The sequence below is a fragment of the Cyprinus carpio genome, chromosome B21 (genome assembly GCF_018340385.1).
Source record: "Cyprinus carpio isolate SPL01 chromosome B21, ASM1834038v1, whole genome shotgun sequence".
Classification (NCBI taxonomy): Eukaryota; Metazoa; Chordata; class Actinopteri; order Cypriniformes; family Cyprinidae; genus Cyprinus; species Cyprinus carpio.
The window spans coordinates 12,108,995-12,128,920 of NC_056617.1; the positions used below are offsets into that span (position 1 = coordinate 12,108,995).

Below are 19,926 nucleotides of genomic sequence, written 5' to 3' on the forward strand. Positions count from 1 at the left end.
ATATATATATATATATATATATATATATATATATATATATATATATATATATATATATAAAATATAACTCTATGCAGTTATCTTCTGTATTGAATGGAAAATGTGTGCGCGAGAGAATGGATATATGTAACAAATAATATATTATATATGTTTTTTTTATCCGATGTAATATATAATGTATAATGTAACTATATTATATAATATCTATATAATATCTATACACATCATCTTTGTGTACAGTGATATACAACATTTTATGAAATATTTAGAAATATAAATGACAATGACTTCTCTGATTTAAAAAATAAAAAAATAAAATAAAATAAAAATGATCTGATATTCAAAGATATTACCGTCCACCCAATAGCTTCAATATAGTGAACTTATTAGTGGCTTGAATTTTAAATAATTAGTAGTTGAACTTTAAATTATGATTAACTTGGGGCTCGACTTTTTCATATTAGTTTCTCCAACAGTGGTCAGTGATGGCATATTATGGTGGAAGTTTTGAAAAAGTGTTTCTCACACATGTCCTGTCTCATGGGCCACAACAAAAGCTGACGAGAAGCCATCCTCATGGTTCAGAGTGCAACTTCTCACAGGGTGACACATTCCTGTAACAGGAGCATAACCTGCAAAGAGAAGGAAGATAAATCATTTTTAGCGATTTATGCTGCATTAAATTGTGGTAAGTTTACAATTCACTCTTCCAGTTAAACAAATTTCAATTAGTCTGTATATCTGAGATTTTTGATGTACTGTACATGTTATGTTTACATGTAAGTTCATGGAATTTCAAAAGTATTACCTTGCATGCCAGTTGGCCCAAACTCTTGTCTGGTGAGGAAAATGGCATGATCGTGGTATTCTGCATCATTCTTGTCCTCTTTTTGCTGCAGAAAGGCCCAGCGACAGACATTCTCCAGACTCTGAGCAGCGTTGCCCAGCTCAATCAAACCCATGGACTACCAAAACCAACACAACTCATAGGTTAATACATGATACTGTTAACAGACACAATTTAGTTTAAAACCAGAAATTCAGAAACCATTGCAGAATCCAAGAAAAAAAAAAAGGATATGCTCAAAATCTTTCATTTAAATTATATAGAGTATTAGAATGCTTAAAGGGATAGTCCATCCAAAAATTAAAATTCTGTCATTAATTACTCACCATCAAGTCGTTCCAAACCTGTAAGACCTTCGCTCATCTTCAGAACACAAATTGAGATATTTTTAATGCATTCTGAGAGCTCTTTGGCCCTCCCATAGACAGCAAGGATACTACCACGATCAAGGTCCAGAAACGTAGTAAGGACATCAGTAAAATAGTCCATGTGACATCAGAGGTTCAACCGTTAATTTTACGCAGCTACAAGAATACTTTTTGTGCGCTTGTGCACTACATTGGCACTTCGCTTCATGTAAACAATGCATGCACATTGCGCTGCTGCTTACATCAACACGGACATGCGTCAGCACGTGCATGCGTTGTTTACATGAAGTGGAAGTGCCTGCATTCGTTGCGATACTCTCCAAAATGGAGGCAAGCCACAGCAGACTGGATGAGGAGGAGATGAATAGTTGAACAAAGTTGTTATTTTTGTTTTCTTTGCGCACAAAAAGTATTCTTGTAGCTTCGTAAAATTATGGTTGAACTACTGATGTCACATGAACTATTTTACTGATGTCCTTAACATGTTTCTGGACCTTGATGATGGTAGTTCCCTTGCTGTCTATGGGAGGGTCAAAGAGCTCTCAGAATACAGTACATCAAAAATATCTTAATTTGTGTTCTGAAGATAAACAAAGGTCTTATGGGTTTGGAACGACTTGAGGGTGAGTAAATTATGACAGAATTTCACCCACATTTTTGGGTGAACTATCCCTTTAAGTCAAATCTATTAATGTTATAATAATTTATACTTACTTTTAATTTACACATTTCTAACCAATTTCTGAGATACTGTATCATTCTGCCCATGTATTTTCAAGAGAAAAGTTCTACTTGAGCTTTCAGAGTTAACTTTTTTATTTATTTAATTTTCTTTTATTTAATTAAATTTTCTTTTATTTCATTTTTTTTTTATCAGTAAAAATGAAAAGTGGCCCAAAGAATAAAGAAACGTAAACCTGCTGAACAGAACTTTGGGACCACTTTGTAGTCAGTAATTTAGTTAGTCTTACCTTGGAGGAGCAGAGCATCATTATTCTAACCAGGACAACATTAATATGGGCACCCAAGGAGCTGTCCTGATAAATCTCATTCACCTGTGGAACAATTCATAAGAAAAACAAAGGATAAACAAGTAGAAAGGTAACACAAACATAGCCTTACTACAGAGATAATGGATGTGACGAATGGATGTGTAATTTGTCTGGGCAATAACACGGCTATGAAAATTATGTAGGCGGGAAAAACTGTCACAGTGCCAGAGGCGATTTGAGAAGTTACAGAGTTTAACAGGAAAAGGCAGAGTTTACTGCCTGTGAGCTGAAAAACACACAGCACTTACCCTTACAGTCACCTTGAGAAGGATTTAAAGGTCAAACCTGAACCCTGAGTAATCATTTAATGGTGCCCGGACATATATGGTCATATATATATATATATATATATATATATACTATATATATATATATATATATATATATATATTAAATTAAAATATATATATTTGTAGGTAAATATCTGTTAGTTTGAAGGTCTGGCTACACAAGTCTATGGCTGATTAGATCTGTTACGCTAATGCCCCTGCAGAGCAAATATGGACATGCTACTGAGACACACTGCTGTGAGCATGTAAGATATGCTGCTGTTGTGTGAATAGGCATACATAAATTCCCTAGAAAATCTAGGCAGGTGGAGCTGGGGGAGGTGGAGGGTTTCTCTGGCACATGCAGGATCAGCTTACTGGTGGAGCTGGGGGAGGTGGAGGGTTAGCAAAGCAATCACATTGGCTACAGAAACAGAGTAAATTAATACATTAATACATTTTTTTTAATTAAAAATAAAATGGGTAAGAAATAAAATAAAATGCACGGTGATCGTTGATTGTCAATTATGCAATTATAAATTATAAATGATAGGGAAAAAAAAAGGACACACAAATTTCATTTCACCAGTGCATGAAAATTATACAGTTCAGTTTCAGCATTACTTTGGTCCTAAAGAAGACAAATTATTTTATCATGCTTAAACTTGACTTCTCTTGACAACTTACAACATCCAAGTGAAAGATATAACACCAACATGTCAAAAAAAAAAAAAAAGAATCACTGAGAAAAAGGATGACCCCCCTTGTGTCAGTATTTTGTTGAACCGCCTTTTGCTTTAATCACAGCCTTTAACTGTGTATGAGTAACAGCTGAATAAAAAAAAAACTGTGTCCTTCTTCATTTCAGGCTGCAAAGCAACAAAATTTGATTATTTTTGGGGGTTGGGATTCTTTTTCATACCCACTATTCACAATGACAAATGGATGACAGCTCAACTAGAGGCTGTTTAAAAATCTGATTCTGATCATGGAAAGCAGATACTCAGCAAAAGAGAGAAATTCTACCTATAGTTTCCATTAAAACCCTCACCAGAATGTAAAAAGATACAATATGATGCCTAGAAAATCTAGGCAGGTGGAGCTGGGGGAGGTGGAGGGTTTCTCTGGCACATGCAGGATCAGATTTTTTTTTTTTTTCTAACTGTTAACTACAACTTTTGCCTTGATAAACTCCTAATTTGCTGCTTATTAATAGTTAGTATGGTAATTTTTAAGTTTAGGATTTAGGGATGTAGAATATGGTCATGCAGAATAAGGCGTTAATATATGCTTTATAAGTTCAATTCAATTCACGTTTATTGATATACAGTAGCACTTTTCACATTACAAATAGTTGCAAAGCAGCTTCACAGAAAAGTGAAGTACTAATAAACAGCAAAAATGCTGTTAATGTGCATGCTAATAAGCAGTTAATAATGAGAATTGGACTGTAAAATAAAGCATTATCAACTAAACTTTAGATAAGCATGCATGTGTGTGTGTTCATTTAATGTCTGATTTAACTTTAACAGGAATACTAATTATGCGTAATTGTATTCACATATATAGACAATATGGAAAATATCTGTTTTTAAAAACCTTTTGATATTTCAGTATATAAGAGAAAGATGTAACATCAGAGCACGATGTAAATGCATTTTAGAGTAACCAAACTGTGAGTTTTAATGTTTTTTTATGCTTTAACAACAGGGACACAAATTGATGTGTCCCTGTTGTTAAAGTAACAGTTCATTACCATTGTTGCTAAGCATGGCAACAGTTGAAATATTAGTCTCTGAGAAACAGTGCCAGGCAACCCGGTTCCCACCTGAAACCATGTATCTACTCAGGCACTCAGTACTGACAGCTCTGTAACCCGGAACATAAATGACTATTATCAGCACATACTCTCGTTTTTATTCTCTTCTCTCCCCCACACACAAACACACACACCATACTAATCACATTAGCAGCGAGTCTCTCATTAGCACTGGCTGTCTCTGGCCCTCTCCAAGACCCTGTCAGTATTTTATTAGTCTAGATCTCTGCTTGTAGCTGGCAGGTAGCTAATTAACGTGTAAGAGGCCAAAGTGCCAGAAAATCATTAGGACTAAATTAATAATGCAGCAAGTTCTTCCATCGGAGCTTGTCTTCTGCTTAGCAACAGGACCGCCGTGCAGTCAAAAGTGAACTGTGACTACGAGGATGGAGGAATGTAAGTTGTACGATCTTTGGAAACTGCTATACAGTCACTTAAATGTCACATATAACTATAAGAATGAAAACTGCTCTAGCTACACCAATTCACTTTTGTATGTTGTTGCGTTTCAAAATGTCAGACCGCAGTTCATAATGCAATGCAAATATGACCATTTTGAACATCGCCACAAGGGGCACTAAAATGTATATTAGAGTAAGTGTTTTTCTTCGGTAGCTTTATTTGTGCTTCATGCTATCTTGTATATAGATAATATGTACTGTATATGGTTAGTTACCAAAAAACAAAACAAACAAACATCTAGTTTATTATTAATGTTAATTATGAGGTTTGTTACCATCACGGCAATGCATTTAAAATATTACGTATTTTCAAACAGACCATTTGACATTGCTCATGGGACATCGCTCAAACCCTTGGTATTGTTTTTTTTTTTTTTTTGTCAAATTTCTGGCAAAGATTAGTCAAATGAAAAGAAAAACAGAGGGAAAGGCATAAAATGTTTTGTTGTGCATGTTTGAAAGGCAAGTTCCTTGCGAGTCTGGTCTTTTTAAGGAACTCAAGTTCATCAATCTTTCAGGTAGGAAACCTTGTCAGGGATGTGGATGTAATTTCTTGACTCAGAGTAGTTGTCTGGGAGACGGATGGAGGTTTGGATCAACTTCCAAGCGTCAAGCCCTAACATACACAAGTAATGCTAATTTCTCTGTTTGAGTTTAAAGTCATTTGTGTAAATGTCTGATAAAATCACGATTTAAAAAACCATAGCGCTGTCTGAAAAGTGATGTGGAGGGAGATATTTTGGATAAATGTTGATTGTATTTATATTAGGCAGAGAGTTCCTGAGGTGAAATTACTGGTCATTTACTGTAGCTAATGCATCATTTAGAAAATGCAATTTGGCTAATTTATTTTATACAATGTAACTTAGAGTAGGAGGACACTTTCCCAACAATCTTAAAAGTAAAGGTTTTAGCAGCTATGAAATATTAAAACCATGTTGGGTTCCCAAAAAAATGTTTCCATGAAGTTTTTTTTCATACACTCTTAAAAATAAGGACTCTTGATTGACATTGATTGTTCCATGAAAAACCTTTTATATCCACGTAATCCATTGCACAAAAGGTTCTTTAAAATGGAATTGTTTATTCAGATTATTAAAATAGAAGGAAATGGTTCTTGTAAGAGCTGTTCAAGGTAAGGTTCTTTGGGGGAACCTATTGCATTTTCTACTGCATTGCTACAAAAACCTTCTTTTGGCACTTTTATGTGTGAAGAACATTATAATAACCCATTTTTCCAGAACCTTTTGTGCAATGCAGAGGTTCCATGGATAAAGGTTCTGCATGGAATCATAGACGCCAATAAAGAACCTGTATTTTTTTAAAAGCATGGAACAAATATATGATTTGTGTGTTATGATATGATGCCTATGACATGTGCATTAAGATAATAGGCCATGAAGGTCAACTCAGTACTGTAACTATTAGCCACCACCTCAAGCTTCAATCCTTTCTAATGGGATTTGGGAAACTTACAATATTCATGAGGGTCAGGAGGTACTTCTGGATGTGCTCTCTGCCATGAAACATCACCACAGAGCAGTCCACTCCCAAGAGAACTTCGATGTTAAAGATCTCATCTTCATAAGTCTCTCTGCGTGTTCGTGTGTTGCTCTTTATTTTCTTCTTAACATGGTGGGGTAAATACTGCAATCCAGCCTGAAGACCCAGAGGGGATCCTGCAAAACATGCAGCAAACAATGTGCACAAATGATTAAATGTCATTAAAGAGGTCAAATCATAATGATTTTTTTTTCTTGAAATTTTGAGTACTATAAACACATACTGTAAATTTCAGAACCAGAAGCTGATTGCAGAGGGAAAAAATATTAAATAAGAAAAATAGTATGATATTTCTCCTTTAAATGTAACATCATGAAAAACACATTTTTAAGGTATTTTTTTAATGTGATTATTTATTATGAATGTGGATTTAAAATGAGTTGAAGTATGTTTGTGGTTTTATTTTTCTGGTTTTGTTTATCTTATTCCCTAATACACGGCACAAACACTCTCACAACTCCAAAAGCTTTCATGTTCAGACTGGGTGCCACTGAGGCATGTCTCTCAGGCTCCGCCTGTGCCAAAACTGCTCGAGCGAGGGACAGTGTGTGGTGAGAGAGAACTAAATGGATGACAGGCAGAAAAATGTTACTGTACCAATTCAGTGACATATTGCCTTTGACTTCCCTTATTAAAATGTGTTACTGTACCAATTCAGTGACATATTGCCTTTGACTTCCCTTATTAAAATGCTCAATTAAAAACATTCAAGTCAGTGCTATGTGCCTGCTGACTTCAGTCTGTGTGTTTTGAGAGAATTTGATGTTTCTTTTCAAGGTGATAAATGATACAAGGTGATTATGATTACAAATTTTTATATGCCATTTGATGTTCCGATTTAATTTCTTCATTTATTCAGAAGTAATGAGATAATCCTGAAGGGCGATTCACCAATCAGAGAAGTCACTGTTACTATGGAAACCAGAATTCCAGCAAAGGAGCTCACAAGTGACCACCCACTCCTATCGAGCATTGTTTTGGTTTTCACAAGTGACCACCCACTCCTATCGAGCATTGTAAATGACATCCTGATACTCTCACACAACTTGTGTAATATGGTATTTTATACTATATTTAATCACTTAAAATTTAACATTTGTACTGTTTGTATCAGATTCAGTTACGCCATTCACAGTCCATCTTGGGATGCGTAGTTCAGTGCCTTATAAAAGACATCACATACACAGTGTTGAACCTGTGACTTTTTTTTCCAATTTCGAAATAGTTTTTCTCTTCAAATCAAACGTTTCACTGTTGGTTAGTTTTATTCAAGAACTTTTTAATCCCTAAAGAGAAAATAAATTAGATAAGCAGCCTTGATTCCTAACCATTACACTACCAGCCCAACTTCAACAGTGATCCAAACATCTTTCTAAACAAGCACAGACACCCTGATAAATAAACCAAATGGGAAGTCAAACAAATGCACCATAAAAATCAGTAATGTTTACTGCCAAACATCAGTCTAAATGCTGCAAAAGCTATCAAAAGAAAATCAGCAGAACAAATAAATGTATGAAATCCTAGATAAATTCTATAAAAACTAAAATTTAGAGCAAAATATACAATCATCTTTATTAGCTTAAACCTGACAAATTTACATAAAATTGGGTCATGGGCTTTGTGTAACAGGCATCTCTTTGCGCTTTCCATTCATCACACACTGTGTTTTTAGAAGCACATTTCACTAGAAATAAACTAGTGGAAAACCAAAGCTTGGTCTGTGTCACTCATATTGGAGTTTTCTGCATGGAGTCATATTAGTCTTTGAAAAACAGGGACTAACAATCAAGGTGACCTGTGAATGTACCTTCAGTGCTGGAACCATGATTGAGACATTTACCAAAGGCAGAGCAAGTAATGAGACAAGCGAGAGATAGGGACTGGCAGCAAGCAGAGTGAACAACAGTCCAAAAAAACAGGGCAAGAGAGTTAAAAGGCAGGCAGCGAAGAATCCAAAAATGAGAAAAAAGTCCAGGGTCAAACACGGTAGTCCAATAGAGAAAATAACTAGTGGTAGACCGATATTGATTTTTTGACAGCTAATGCCGATGCCGATATCTTGGAAAGCAGGGTGGCCGATGGCCGATATAAAGCCGATATAACTGTATTATTTGAATTTGAAATTATGCTTAAGATTATAGGGTGGAGTAGGGAGCTTAAAGGTATAATTTTTAAACAACAGTATATTAACTAAGATTACAGTAATTGTCAATATATCTACATTTTGTTTTTATTTTTGTGAAGTGGCTAAAAAGTCATGTATAAGGGGTGAGTTAGGGGCTCGAAGATCTATATAATAGTAAAATATATTTTGCATAAAAAATATTTATAATTTAAATATCATATAAGGGATTCGTATAGATTTGTATATCCTGTAACTGAAAGGTATACCAGAATCTTTGCATATGGCAAATACATGGTAAATTTACAAATTGCAGTTTGTACATAATTTATAAAGATCTGCAAATGATAAATAGATTAGGGGATGCAGAAAGTGTTATAAATGACTTGTATACATATACACAAAAAAATTGTAACAGGTAAGAAAGGTCTACAAATGATATGTAAAACATTTACAAGTGATGAATAGTTTGCACTTTAGATTAGGGGATGCAGAAAGCTTTGTAAATGATTAATTCATGTATTTACACATAATCTATAACAGGTGTTGAACACTTTGTAGTGTGTACTGCAGTGTAAGGGCTGACTGGTGAGGGTATAGACAGCTGTCTTCTATGACACATATGGAGTCTTTAACTCTGTGCACCTGATGTGAGCTTCAGTGGAAGGTAAAAACCGTTGAGAGGTTCACTTCATCACTAGATCCCACACACTCCACACAAAACACAAGTCTGTGCTGATAAGTGAAAGGATTTAACACAACCCACTGGAATCACCTGATTAAGGCATTTATAAATGTTTATCCACTTCAAAACAAATGAATTACTCTTCTTAGTATATAGTGCTTTAGTGCTTTAGCATACCTGCATGTTTGTGCTTTTGAACACAGACCAGCTTACAACTTCTTTGTAAATAAATAAATCATATAATGATCATTTACTAATGGTTTGTTCATCATTTGTTCATGATTAACAATTGTTTATTGAGATAATGATACAAAACAATTTTGACATAAATTCTTGATTTATAATTGATAAATAATGTATCAACTAATAACTTATAAACCATCTACTAATAATCTGTTTGATTTATTTTAATAATTATTTTTTTTAAGATAACTTACAACACATTTGTAAATCGTTAGCATACCACTTAATAATCATTTATGAACATAGAGTCATGTTTGGCAAATGATTAGTTCATCATTAACGAATATTTTATAAATGAATTATAACTGAAACTTATTATAAAGTGATACCTAACTAGATAGAACAATCCTGTCCGATAATCAAACAGAATCAATGTTGAAACCGACCTTACCGAACAACGCCCGCTTACAATTTTCTCCCCGGAGCTGCGCCTAAGCAAATATGATTCTGCCCGCACCGTGGTCGTTATTTCCTCTCTATCACCGCATAGCTGCCAGAATCTGTGCTCTATACTATTATAAATGAAGGAGACCATATTTGATACATTAACACATAGTATGTTGCAGCAACAAGCATGTTGCCAATGAAAACAGATAATAATGCATATTGTCAATATGATCGCATAAGACTAGCACAAGCATTTTACTGTTCATGAGGGGAACTTGCTTAATTCCTGATCGCACAATTCCTAGTGAGATGATGGGGGTTTGCCTGCCAAATTCATCATTTAATTAGCTATTGAGCTAATGTGAAAGCTGCTGATAATACTGAAGGACCTTATATCGGGATGCTGTTGTATCTCTATAGGTAGAAGTGGATCAGCTTGATGCAAGCTTGACTGACGTAACCTGCCAGAACTAACGCTATGCTTGAAGTTATTTTCTTTGTATTAATGCAATGGTCAATTAAATATGGAATTATGTGATCTCATTTTGCATCCTTTTCTTTTAAGGTGTAGATACATTAACAAAATTTTGCAGACAACAAAGCTCCATTGTCCATTGTCAATAATGCGACAATGTATGATGTATGATATAAAATTTGTTGAACAATGGTAAATGTGACTGTACCTTAAAGGGATAGTTCACCTTCAGTTGCTGGTCCCTACTGACTTCCATAGTATGAAAAAAAAAAAAAAAAAAAAAAAAAACATTATGCAGAACGGGGAAGCAACTGAAGGTGAACTATCCCTTTAAAAGAAAGCTGATTTCCAATCTGGTGACTAATTTACAGTTAATTCGGGATAATTGGGCCATTTTTCCCTTAGTCATCATCTCAAAAAGTGGTCTAAACTTTTAAGTGAAATTCCCACAGTTTAAACACTTAAAGGGGTCATATGACGTTGCTAAAAAGAATATTATTTTATGTATTTGGTGTAATGCAATGTGTTTATGAGGTTTAAGGTTAAAAAAACATTATTTTCCACATAATGTACATTATTGTTGCTCCTCTATGCCCCGCCTTTCTGAAATGCGTTGATTTTTATAAAGCTCATCGTTCTGAAAAGCGAGGTGTATGCTGATTGGCCAGCTATCCAGTGCATTGTGATTGGCTGAATTCCTCAAGCGTGTGACAGAAATGTTACGCCCCTTAACATACTGTGATGCCGTGTGTCCCAGCGCGATGAGACAAAACCAATAAAACCCATTATAAACAAGGCATTTGTTGCATCCAGTGGGGACATAAGAAGTGATTATAATGACTTATACTGTATTTTTACGCGTTATGTTGTGTATCGCACTTTGTAAACATAAAACCATGTCTGGAGAGAACAACATGCGCTACTCTACACTGCTCAAACTTGCGTTCGAATCATCAGTGGCAAATTCTTTAAATATGAAAATGTGCAGGACTATGTGTCAGAAGCGCCAGACTGTCCTTGCAAAGTTGGAACTGCCCCACTTTATAGAAACAGACACCGGCATTGTAGGCTACTCTCACAGGAGACAGTCCTCGTCCTCCACAAAATGCACTCCACACATCTGAATATTTGGGTTGAACTGTTCTGGAACAGTGTTGTAAATACAACTTAACCACTGATTTCTAGTTGTGTCCTCTTTTGAAAGGCCAAACAAAGTAGCTTCGCTTTCACAACTAAATACACAGTGTCTCCACAACATGGCAGCGCTGGCCACAGTGAGAATAAAAGTTACGCCTTCTTTCTTTGCGTGAACATTTGGGCGGTGTTATGCAAATCTTCCCACATCATGACTTGTGGGGGCATGTTAGAATGAGCCATTTTAGGAGGGCATGGTTGACTCTTAACTTTTATAAAGAATATCTCTTTGAATCTGAGACTTTTGTCTTTGCAAATTTCCAGATCTTCTTTATGCACCAAGAGCTTGTAACACTCCAAAGAGAGAGGAAAAATTGAAATCACAATCATATGACCCCTTTAATTCACCAATTAGTAGACTTTAAATCTGGATGACTACCCTACTGAAAAGACTTTAGACCACCATCAATTTCCATGCTGGTTTCAGCTGGTTTGTTAAGGTAAGTGCTGGATTAGTGCTGGTCTAGCTGTAGGACTACCATGGTCTTGGGTGAAACTCAGGGCCGTGTACAGTGGTGTGGCCCGGTGGATAGAGCCACTGCCCCTTTGCCCACATCAGCTGCCCACATCACACCAGCTCAAAGCTGTCTGTTACAGCTCCACTTAAAGATCCGCTAATCTGCTCCGTGTTTCCTGGCACTCCGCAGCATCACTCACAATCTGTGTGCCGCTCTCTGGAAAGTGGAGACCACAGTTCCCGAAGGTCATTCCATTACCAGGTAGATGCATTACAATCCACATTAGTCAGTGGTTGATCCACTAAATTAGTAATTAGTTGGTAGAGTGTCTAATCAAATTGGAACGTTGCTATTTTGCGTTGTGTAAATGGCAAATCCGACATGGCACGAGCGCAACTGGCTCTTAAAGGGAATGGGAGATGACACTCTGATTGGTTTATTGCACGTTATGCCCATAAAACACCCATTACTCGTCAAGAGAATAGGGACAACACATTTAGACCATGCGCTCAGGCGCGCCACGTGTTTTCCCATCCATAAACTAGCAAAAGTGGATTCGGACATGCCCTGAGTGCACCTGCGCCGTGCACTTTAGACCATGTGCTTAAATCGTTAAAAAAGGGCCCAATATGTTGAACACCAAAGTTGTAGCCTTCCTAAAAACAGAATAAACAGAGAGTTTGTTGGCCATTAGTGACTACAGGTGGAAAAAATATATTTGATTATAATGTGATAAAAAGCATTTTCTGGTACTTATCAGAGAAGGATTTGGTGCACTTGTACACCGTCCCTATCAAATAAAAGCAAAAAAAAAAAAAAAAATTATAAAATGATAAACTACACCAGTAATATGTCACATTAAAATACCATTTCATAATTCGGATATTTAACTTAACTACAGTGCCTTATAGTGGGGTAAGTGAAAATGTTGACTCAATTTACCCCACAGCATTTGGCTCACTTTGCACCATAGCTGCCATTCTGGAAAAAAAAAATAGCTACTGTAGCTTACCATTTCAGGCTAATATTTAGCTAAATGATTTGCATGGCTTTATATGTTGCTAAATCACCTATATGTATCATAAAGATTTTTTAGACCTGGAAAAATTTGCTTTGATGTAACAAACATTACATCTGTTATTGCTAAAATTTTACTTAGACAAGCCAAAAACAGTTTTTCGCAGGTCTGGCAGAAATGATGGGTGGTTCCAAAATACACCATCACATGACAGTAAAAGTGTACAGTTGCCAAGATACAGGGGGTGGGTCAATTTACCACTGGCTCAACTTACCCGACTCTCCCATACTTCCATTGAAGATGAGGCAGAAGCAGGTTCAGAGAGTGAGGGAGAGCCCACTATTATCAAAAACATAAAGTCAATTATTACAGATTGTGCTGTCTTCTCTTTTAATTGTATATTTGTAACAACTGGATAAATTGTATTAACAAGCACCCACCCTCCTTGTGCCCCCTATTTTTTGGTTTGGGCCACTGCCCCTCAAAATGTCTGTGCACGGCCCTGGTGAAACTAGTAGACCATTCACATCTGTTGGTTGACACCAGCGCAAACATACAAGCAAATGTAAACAAACAGACAGAAGTGTAAACCTGAAGTCTCTCCAAAGAAGATGTCAGCTAACAAAATTTTTGACCTCGTTTTTAAAGTCATTTGTCAGGAGCTCTTAATCACATCTTTACCTTGGCCATCAATCTTAAAACAAGAGCCAAGTGAACCCTGTAATCTGTAAGTTAATGTCTTTTCACCTAGGCATCATCAGTTAACACAGCATTGTTGAGTTAGCTCATCTCACAGAGCCAGAATTCTAAGACACAGAAAGATCTTCAGGTCTTCATTAACTCTCCAGACGAAATGCTGCAGGCGTCCTTCTTAAGACACTGTCTTTACTTGCACTGCTGCAAAGGTGGCCCAGCACAAATGGAGATATTTGCAGCACAGTAGGAAGCTAAACACTCCTCCTTAATGTCAGATCAGGCCAACAGCTATTAGTCAATGGAACAACCAGAATGTTGTTGTTTCAGGGATGGGAAAAAGGTTAGATGAAAAACACATGCAGTCACACATTTTCTACAGCCATGAACACACACACATATAGCCACACACATAAATCTATATGATCTCTGATGGCTAGCTGGAGGCATTATGGCACATTTGGTATGCTGCTGTGTGATATGTGTGGGCTGAAATGTCAGGGTGACTGAGGTGAAGAGAAACTGACAAAAATGCAGAAACAACACTCTTCTCAAATGCAGTGACATTCCAGGAAAGAAAATCAGGCTCAGATTTTCCCACATTCATATGTGAGGTCATGTCCAATTATAATTGTTCTGAAACATTTTGTTTTCAATACACAGATTTACATCCACATATTCTGCACTTTCGCACAATAATGAGGGATGGAAAAGATATTATAATAACATAATTACAATATAAAAATATTACATGTTATTTATTTTATTATAATGTTTATAAAATAAAATTTTCCAGTTGAACATAAAAACATATACACTTGCTTGTGGTGGGCAATTTTGTTTTTATTCTGTAAGAAGGTATGCATATAAACTACGATGGAAAAATTCAATGCTATTTACTGTAATTTATGGAATAAATGTTGAAACTGTGATGCTTTATTTTTACATTTATTTAGTCAAAATATATAATTTTAATATCAGCTTTGTATTGGTGAAAATTAAATAATGAATATAATTGTCAGTGCCGTATTTGTATTAGAATGGTACTAAATTAAATTTGCAATTTGGATTTAAACATGCTTATTAATTAGCATATCCTCCTTTGGAAAAACAACCATCCTCAAATGACAAACAATCCACAGAGGAGAGAAACTCTGGCTTCACCTTTATTATTCTGATAGGGTCAGTGAACAAAATACCAAAAGCCATGTTTGAAGAGAAAGCACAGAATATTGATGATTCAGTATTGTGAAGGCTAGCCCTCTTTCTCAGGTTACAGTAACAAGAAGTCATTTTATGATTGTGTGAGTGAACAGAATGAGAGCTGCAACAGTATCGAAAATCATATAAATGCTTGACACTAGCAGACACATCCTTGTTAGCATACCTTGTAGCATGTTAGCATGTTCACCATTGTCATTCATCTTTATAGTCAATACAGATCTAGAAGGTCAAAGACTAATTATAGGTGTAATTTGTGAAATAGATTTTCATGGTATTGTAAAGGTTAACTTTGGCCAGTAGTTGTGTATACCAAATAAACAGTACAAAGAAAATTATATTATATGAGCAGGGGCGTTTTTTTTTTATGTCTTGTATTGTAGTGTAGTTTTGTTTTGCATTTTATTTTTCTGAGGAAATATCATCTTTCTATAGTACAAGGGCTTTTGCAGTAATTCTCAATGTTGTACACTTCACGTCTGCCAAGTAGAACTTAAACTCTCATCAAGCTTTGCCACGTAGACACTGGCTGTCTGAGTCCAGCATGTCTCTGCTGGAATTCACTGAGAGCTGCAGCTTCTCATATGCACACACGCACTCCAGCTGATGTCGCCAAAGACCTTCTCGCTCAAAAACATTGAGATTCACTTACAGATATATTGTCCTGTTATTTTTAGTACCGGCTTGGGCATACCTGCACTTCCACAACGCAATACAACATCAAGCCTACTGCCACATGTGTAACCTTTCCACTCAGTTAAAAGCTGAATATTGCTTTCTGATAAACAGACACGTTACAAGAGATATGACAGATTCATGACTTTAATTTGATGTCTGAGATAAAAGTAAAAGCACCATTTGTAGTTTTAAAACAATTGCCTGAAGATATAGATGAAAAGAGCTGCCTTCATTCTTTATACTGACCATACACATTTCACTTTTAAATTCTGGTTTAGAATCTTAATTTTAACCATAATTAAAACGTAACACTTTAATTCTTAAAATGGATATCAAGGCAATTTGGTAGAATATATTCTTGTTTAAATACATTTGTCCTGTGTTTAAAAAAAAATGGAAAACACAGGTTTTCATTATTGCAAGCAAATTATGCTACTGTTCAAAAGTTTAGAGTCAAGTTTAGAGACATCTATGTTAATGATACAGAAGATTTTTAGTTCAAATAAATGCTGTTCTTTCGAACTTTCCATTTAATCTAAAATAAAAAATCATGGTTACAAAAAAATATAAAGCAGCACAGCTGTTTTCAACACTGATATTAATAAGGATAGTTTACTAATAGCTGCTGAAAATTCAGCTTTCCCCTCACAGGGATAAATTATATTTTTAAATATATTCAAAAATACCCATATTTAAAACTTTATAAACTGCCTATGTTCTGCGTCTATGTCTTACGTTATCCACTGGCACGCCACTCTCTTGTGAATGTGTGTACAACAGTTAGTAGAAGCTAGAGATTACAGTTTATAAAATTTTAATGATGAATAATTTTCTTACACAAATGCATCACTCCGCTTCAGAAGGCCTTTATTAACCTCCTGGAGCTGTGTAGAGTACTTTTTATGATGGATGGATGCACTTTTTTGGGCTTCAAAATCTTGACCTCCATTCACTGCCATTATAAAACTTGGAAGAGCCAGGACATTTTTTTTTTTTTTTTTTTTTGACTGCATTCGTCTGAAAGAAGAAAGTCATACATACAGTATACATCTAGGATGGTTTGAGGGTGAGTAAATCATGGGGTAATTTTCATTTTTGGGTGAACTATCCCTTTAAGGCTTGTTTACTTATAATGGTAATCATAACCACAAAACAGCCATAACAAAAATTATACAAAGAAGCACTTTTGTTTCTGTTGATACTGATAACCAATAAAAATGCATCCGACTTCACGCACTGTGAGAATTGCAGTGCACACTTAGAATTAGCACACTTACTTTTAATGATGTGTAAAGCAAGATTGTAACATCACTTTTAAAAGTAAAGTGAGTAAATTGATTTTACTTTTAAAAGCAGCATTGCCCAACTCTGGTATTGATTACAGTGCTAATCCAAAAAAGGTCCTTTTAAAGGGATAAGCAATAGTTTTTGTATTTCTGTCAAATAGGGTTTGACAGTACTGCAGTTAAGCAATTCATGCATCCCTCTAAAACAATTAGGCTGTGAAGAAAAATGAAAATGTGAAGGGAATGTGACGCATGTCAAGCCTCTGCATATCCCCCGGCTGAACTCGACCACTCAAACTTAAAGTGACATGTGAATCGTTTATGACTTTATCCAGTCACTCTGCTGCTCCTCTCCTCACACGTCTCACACGGGATGCTGAGAGAGACAGAGCTGGGGGTGGAGGGGGGTGAACATCCTGGGCAATGACTCAGCCCTGGAGAACTTTCCTCACTTTATTCACGTATCCTGCTTCAGGTCCATTTAGTAAGGAACAGTTCAAAAAAGAAAAAAAAAAAGATGTCATTATTCACTCACCCAAATTTTTGAATTAACTATTTCTTTAACACTATGATACATGGCTTTAGCTTTGATAGACATTGAAGCTCTGCTTTAAATCTTTTTTTAATTGGATTGGTTGTATGTTAAGAGGTTTTATGCTTTTACTAAGAGGTTACATTGAACATGCTTTAAAATTTTATGAGTTCACACATCATTTTGACACTCATGCCAAATATTTTATCTTAGCCGGTTCATCTCTCCCCAAAGAAAAAGACCCTTGGGGGTCAAGGGGGGGCCGTGGCACAGACTTTTATAAGATCATATTCAAGTGGCTCTGCAGCACACACCATTTCACCTATAAGTCACCAAAAATTCTAACATATATAGATTTGTGCTGACAATCAGTGCTCCACCCAACAGGAAGACAGCTATTGTAGACTGTTTGAAAAATGCATGCTCTGGAATTTGATGTACTCGTCTTAGGGTTTTCAGCCGATCCCCACCAAACTCAGTCAATATGATTTTAATGCAAAGGGATTTCAAGTATCTTGAATGGTTTGGCTGTGGCGAGATGATGAATTTATGGTGAAAAAAAAAGAGAAACAGGAAGTTTGTTATAACTTCATTATACATTGGCTGATTTTGATCAAACTTCAGCAGTTTGTTCATTGACGGAGGCTAATCACAAAGCTGTGACTACTATGCGTCAAAGTTATAGTGCCACCAAATGGCAGCAGGAAGTGTGTCATTTTCAAAAATGCTTTGAAATCAGCCTCTTATTTTTTACCCGATTTGCTTCAAACTTCATCAGGATAATGCCAAGACACATCAGATGTACAACTGCAAAGGGATTCTTGATATCTTAAATACTGTTGCCATGGCAACACTTCAAACATTATTTTTTTTCTTCTGTATACTCCTCTGATTGCGGTCATATGATTTACCCCAAACTTTGTCTACATGATGCCAAAACACTGAGGAACCTAAACTATGAACGTTTTCAGACATTTCAGCTGACAGATGAAGGCTGTAATACTAAGATTGTCCACTAGATGGAGTCATAGGAAAAGAAATAATAAAGCCCTGATCCACTTTGTCAATTTCTATCAGTAGGATCACAAATAAATGCATATAATCCATTGATACATACTGTATGGGCAATATAGTTCTATAAAATTATTTTTCAAATGCTTATAGATTAATAAAATCATTAAAAAAACTTACAGATCATTAAAATATTTATATATCCTTCTCTGTCTGTGTGTCTATATGTTTCACACTCTTGCTATTCTAGAGTAACCCTTTCGTTGCTGTAAATCAACAACTAGACTGCCAGAAGGTATAATGTTTATTGCCAGTGTACAGTGTTTTCCTAATGTCACTGGGGCTTGTGCCCATTATTGCTGCTTGCAGCTATATCATTATATTTTAATTTTTTTTTTTTTTTATTTGTAATTTATTTATTTATTTATTTATTTATTTATTTATTTATTTATTTATTTATTTATTTTTTGTCACAGTGGCAATAATAATACGAGATTTGCAAATGAGTCTTGGATTCATTAAGAATGAGTTAAAAATTAAAAACAAATCAGTAATGTTTTGCCATGCATTATTATTATTATTAATATTAGTAATGTATGGATTTTTCTGTTAATTATAACTGTGTACTCATTTAACTTGAATCAAAATTACTTGCTGAGCAATGCTAACTTAAACATCAAGCCTCCCTTGGCTCAGAACAACCATACCAGACCAGCACCGAACCTGTATAAAAACCAGCAATGAGCAGTCAAAAAATAGATGTTGATTCAGTGGCAAGAAACTGAACCTCAGCATCCCTCCCTGGTCATCAGCATGCATGTGAAGGAGTCGCTTCAGCACTCCATGATGAACTGGTGTCAAAAAGGTGATCTGACCTCTGAGATGAAAGTCAGCGGGATGATTGACGGCCGGCTTCTTGATGTCAGAGGAGCGGTAGACGATGTGATGACGCCCAGGTCCTCCTTCCTCCTCTCCTGTCATGTCGCCTCCTCTCTCCAGTGGCTCGATAAAAAACTCCTCTTGACCTGCACGGATCATTCCCGCCTGACAGGTTTGAAAAAGAGATAGAGAAGTAGAGGTTAGGTTTTTCAAAGGCAGGTACAGCACAAAGCTTGCACATCAAGTCCATTAAGCGAATCAGCTATAAGGGCTATTTCTGTAAGCCTGCTATATCATGTTTTCATCAACTTTGGAAGAAACCCTCGGGCAACCTGATCTCTGAATCGATCCATCCTCTTTCTAACTCATGTGTTTGGGCCCGACCATCTCTAAAACTCTGTGACATTGCCTCTCATAAGCAAAAACAAACTCTTGCTAATGTTTCCAAACATTTTTAGGGAGCAAACATAAGATCGACTTGTTTATACAGTTTAAAAAAGACGGTGAGAACAGTCTACGAGGGCAAAGAGGGAAATCCAAACCGCAAGCGAAGATCAATATGAATCTCTCTGCCAGAGTGAACAAACTCACTGACAGATACACTTGACAGCTCATGTTCCGTTCTCCCTGTGTCTAGTTAAGATTCATTGGCTTTGAGTGAT

At 35.9% G+C, this 19,926-nt stretch overlaps 1 protein-coding gene across 1 annotated transcript in view; it reads right to left on the reverse strand.

The window, feature by feature from the left end:
• Positions 1-19,926, reverse strand: part of LOC109060242 (A disintegrin and metalloproteinase with thrombospondin motifs 2-like) — a 62,139-nt gene that overhangs the window by 20,901 nt on the left and 21,312 nt on the right. Inside the window, exons 3-7 of the mRNA XM_042748486.1 lie at positions 19,261-19,429; positions 6,293-6,495; positions 2,187-2,270; positions 809-965; positions 527-632 (exon numbers count right to left, since the gene is read on the reverse strand). Of these exons, the coding sequence (XP_042604420.1) occupies positions 527-632; positions 809-965; positions 2,187-2,270; positions 6,293-6,495; positions 19,261-19,429 (719 nt within the window). The remainder of the gene's footprint in view (positions 1-526; positions 633-808; positions 966-2,186; positions 2,271-6,292; positions 6,496-19,260; positions 19,430-19,926) is intronic.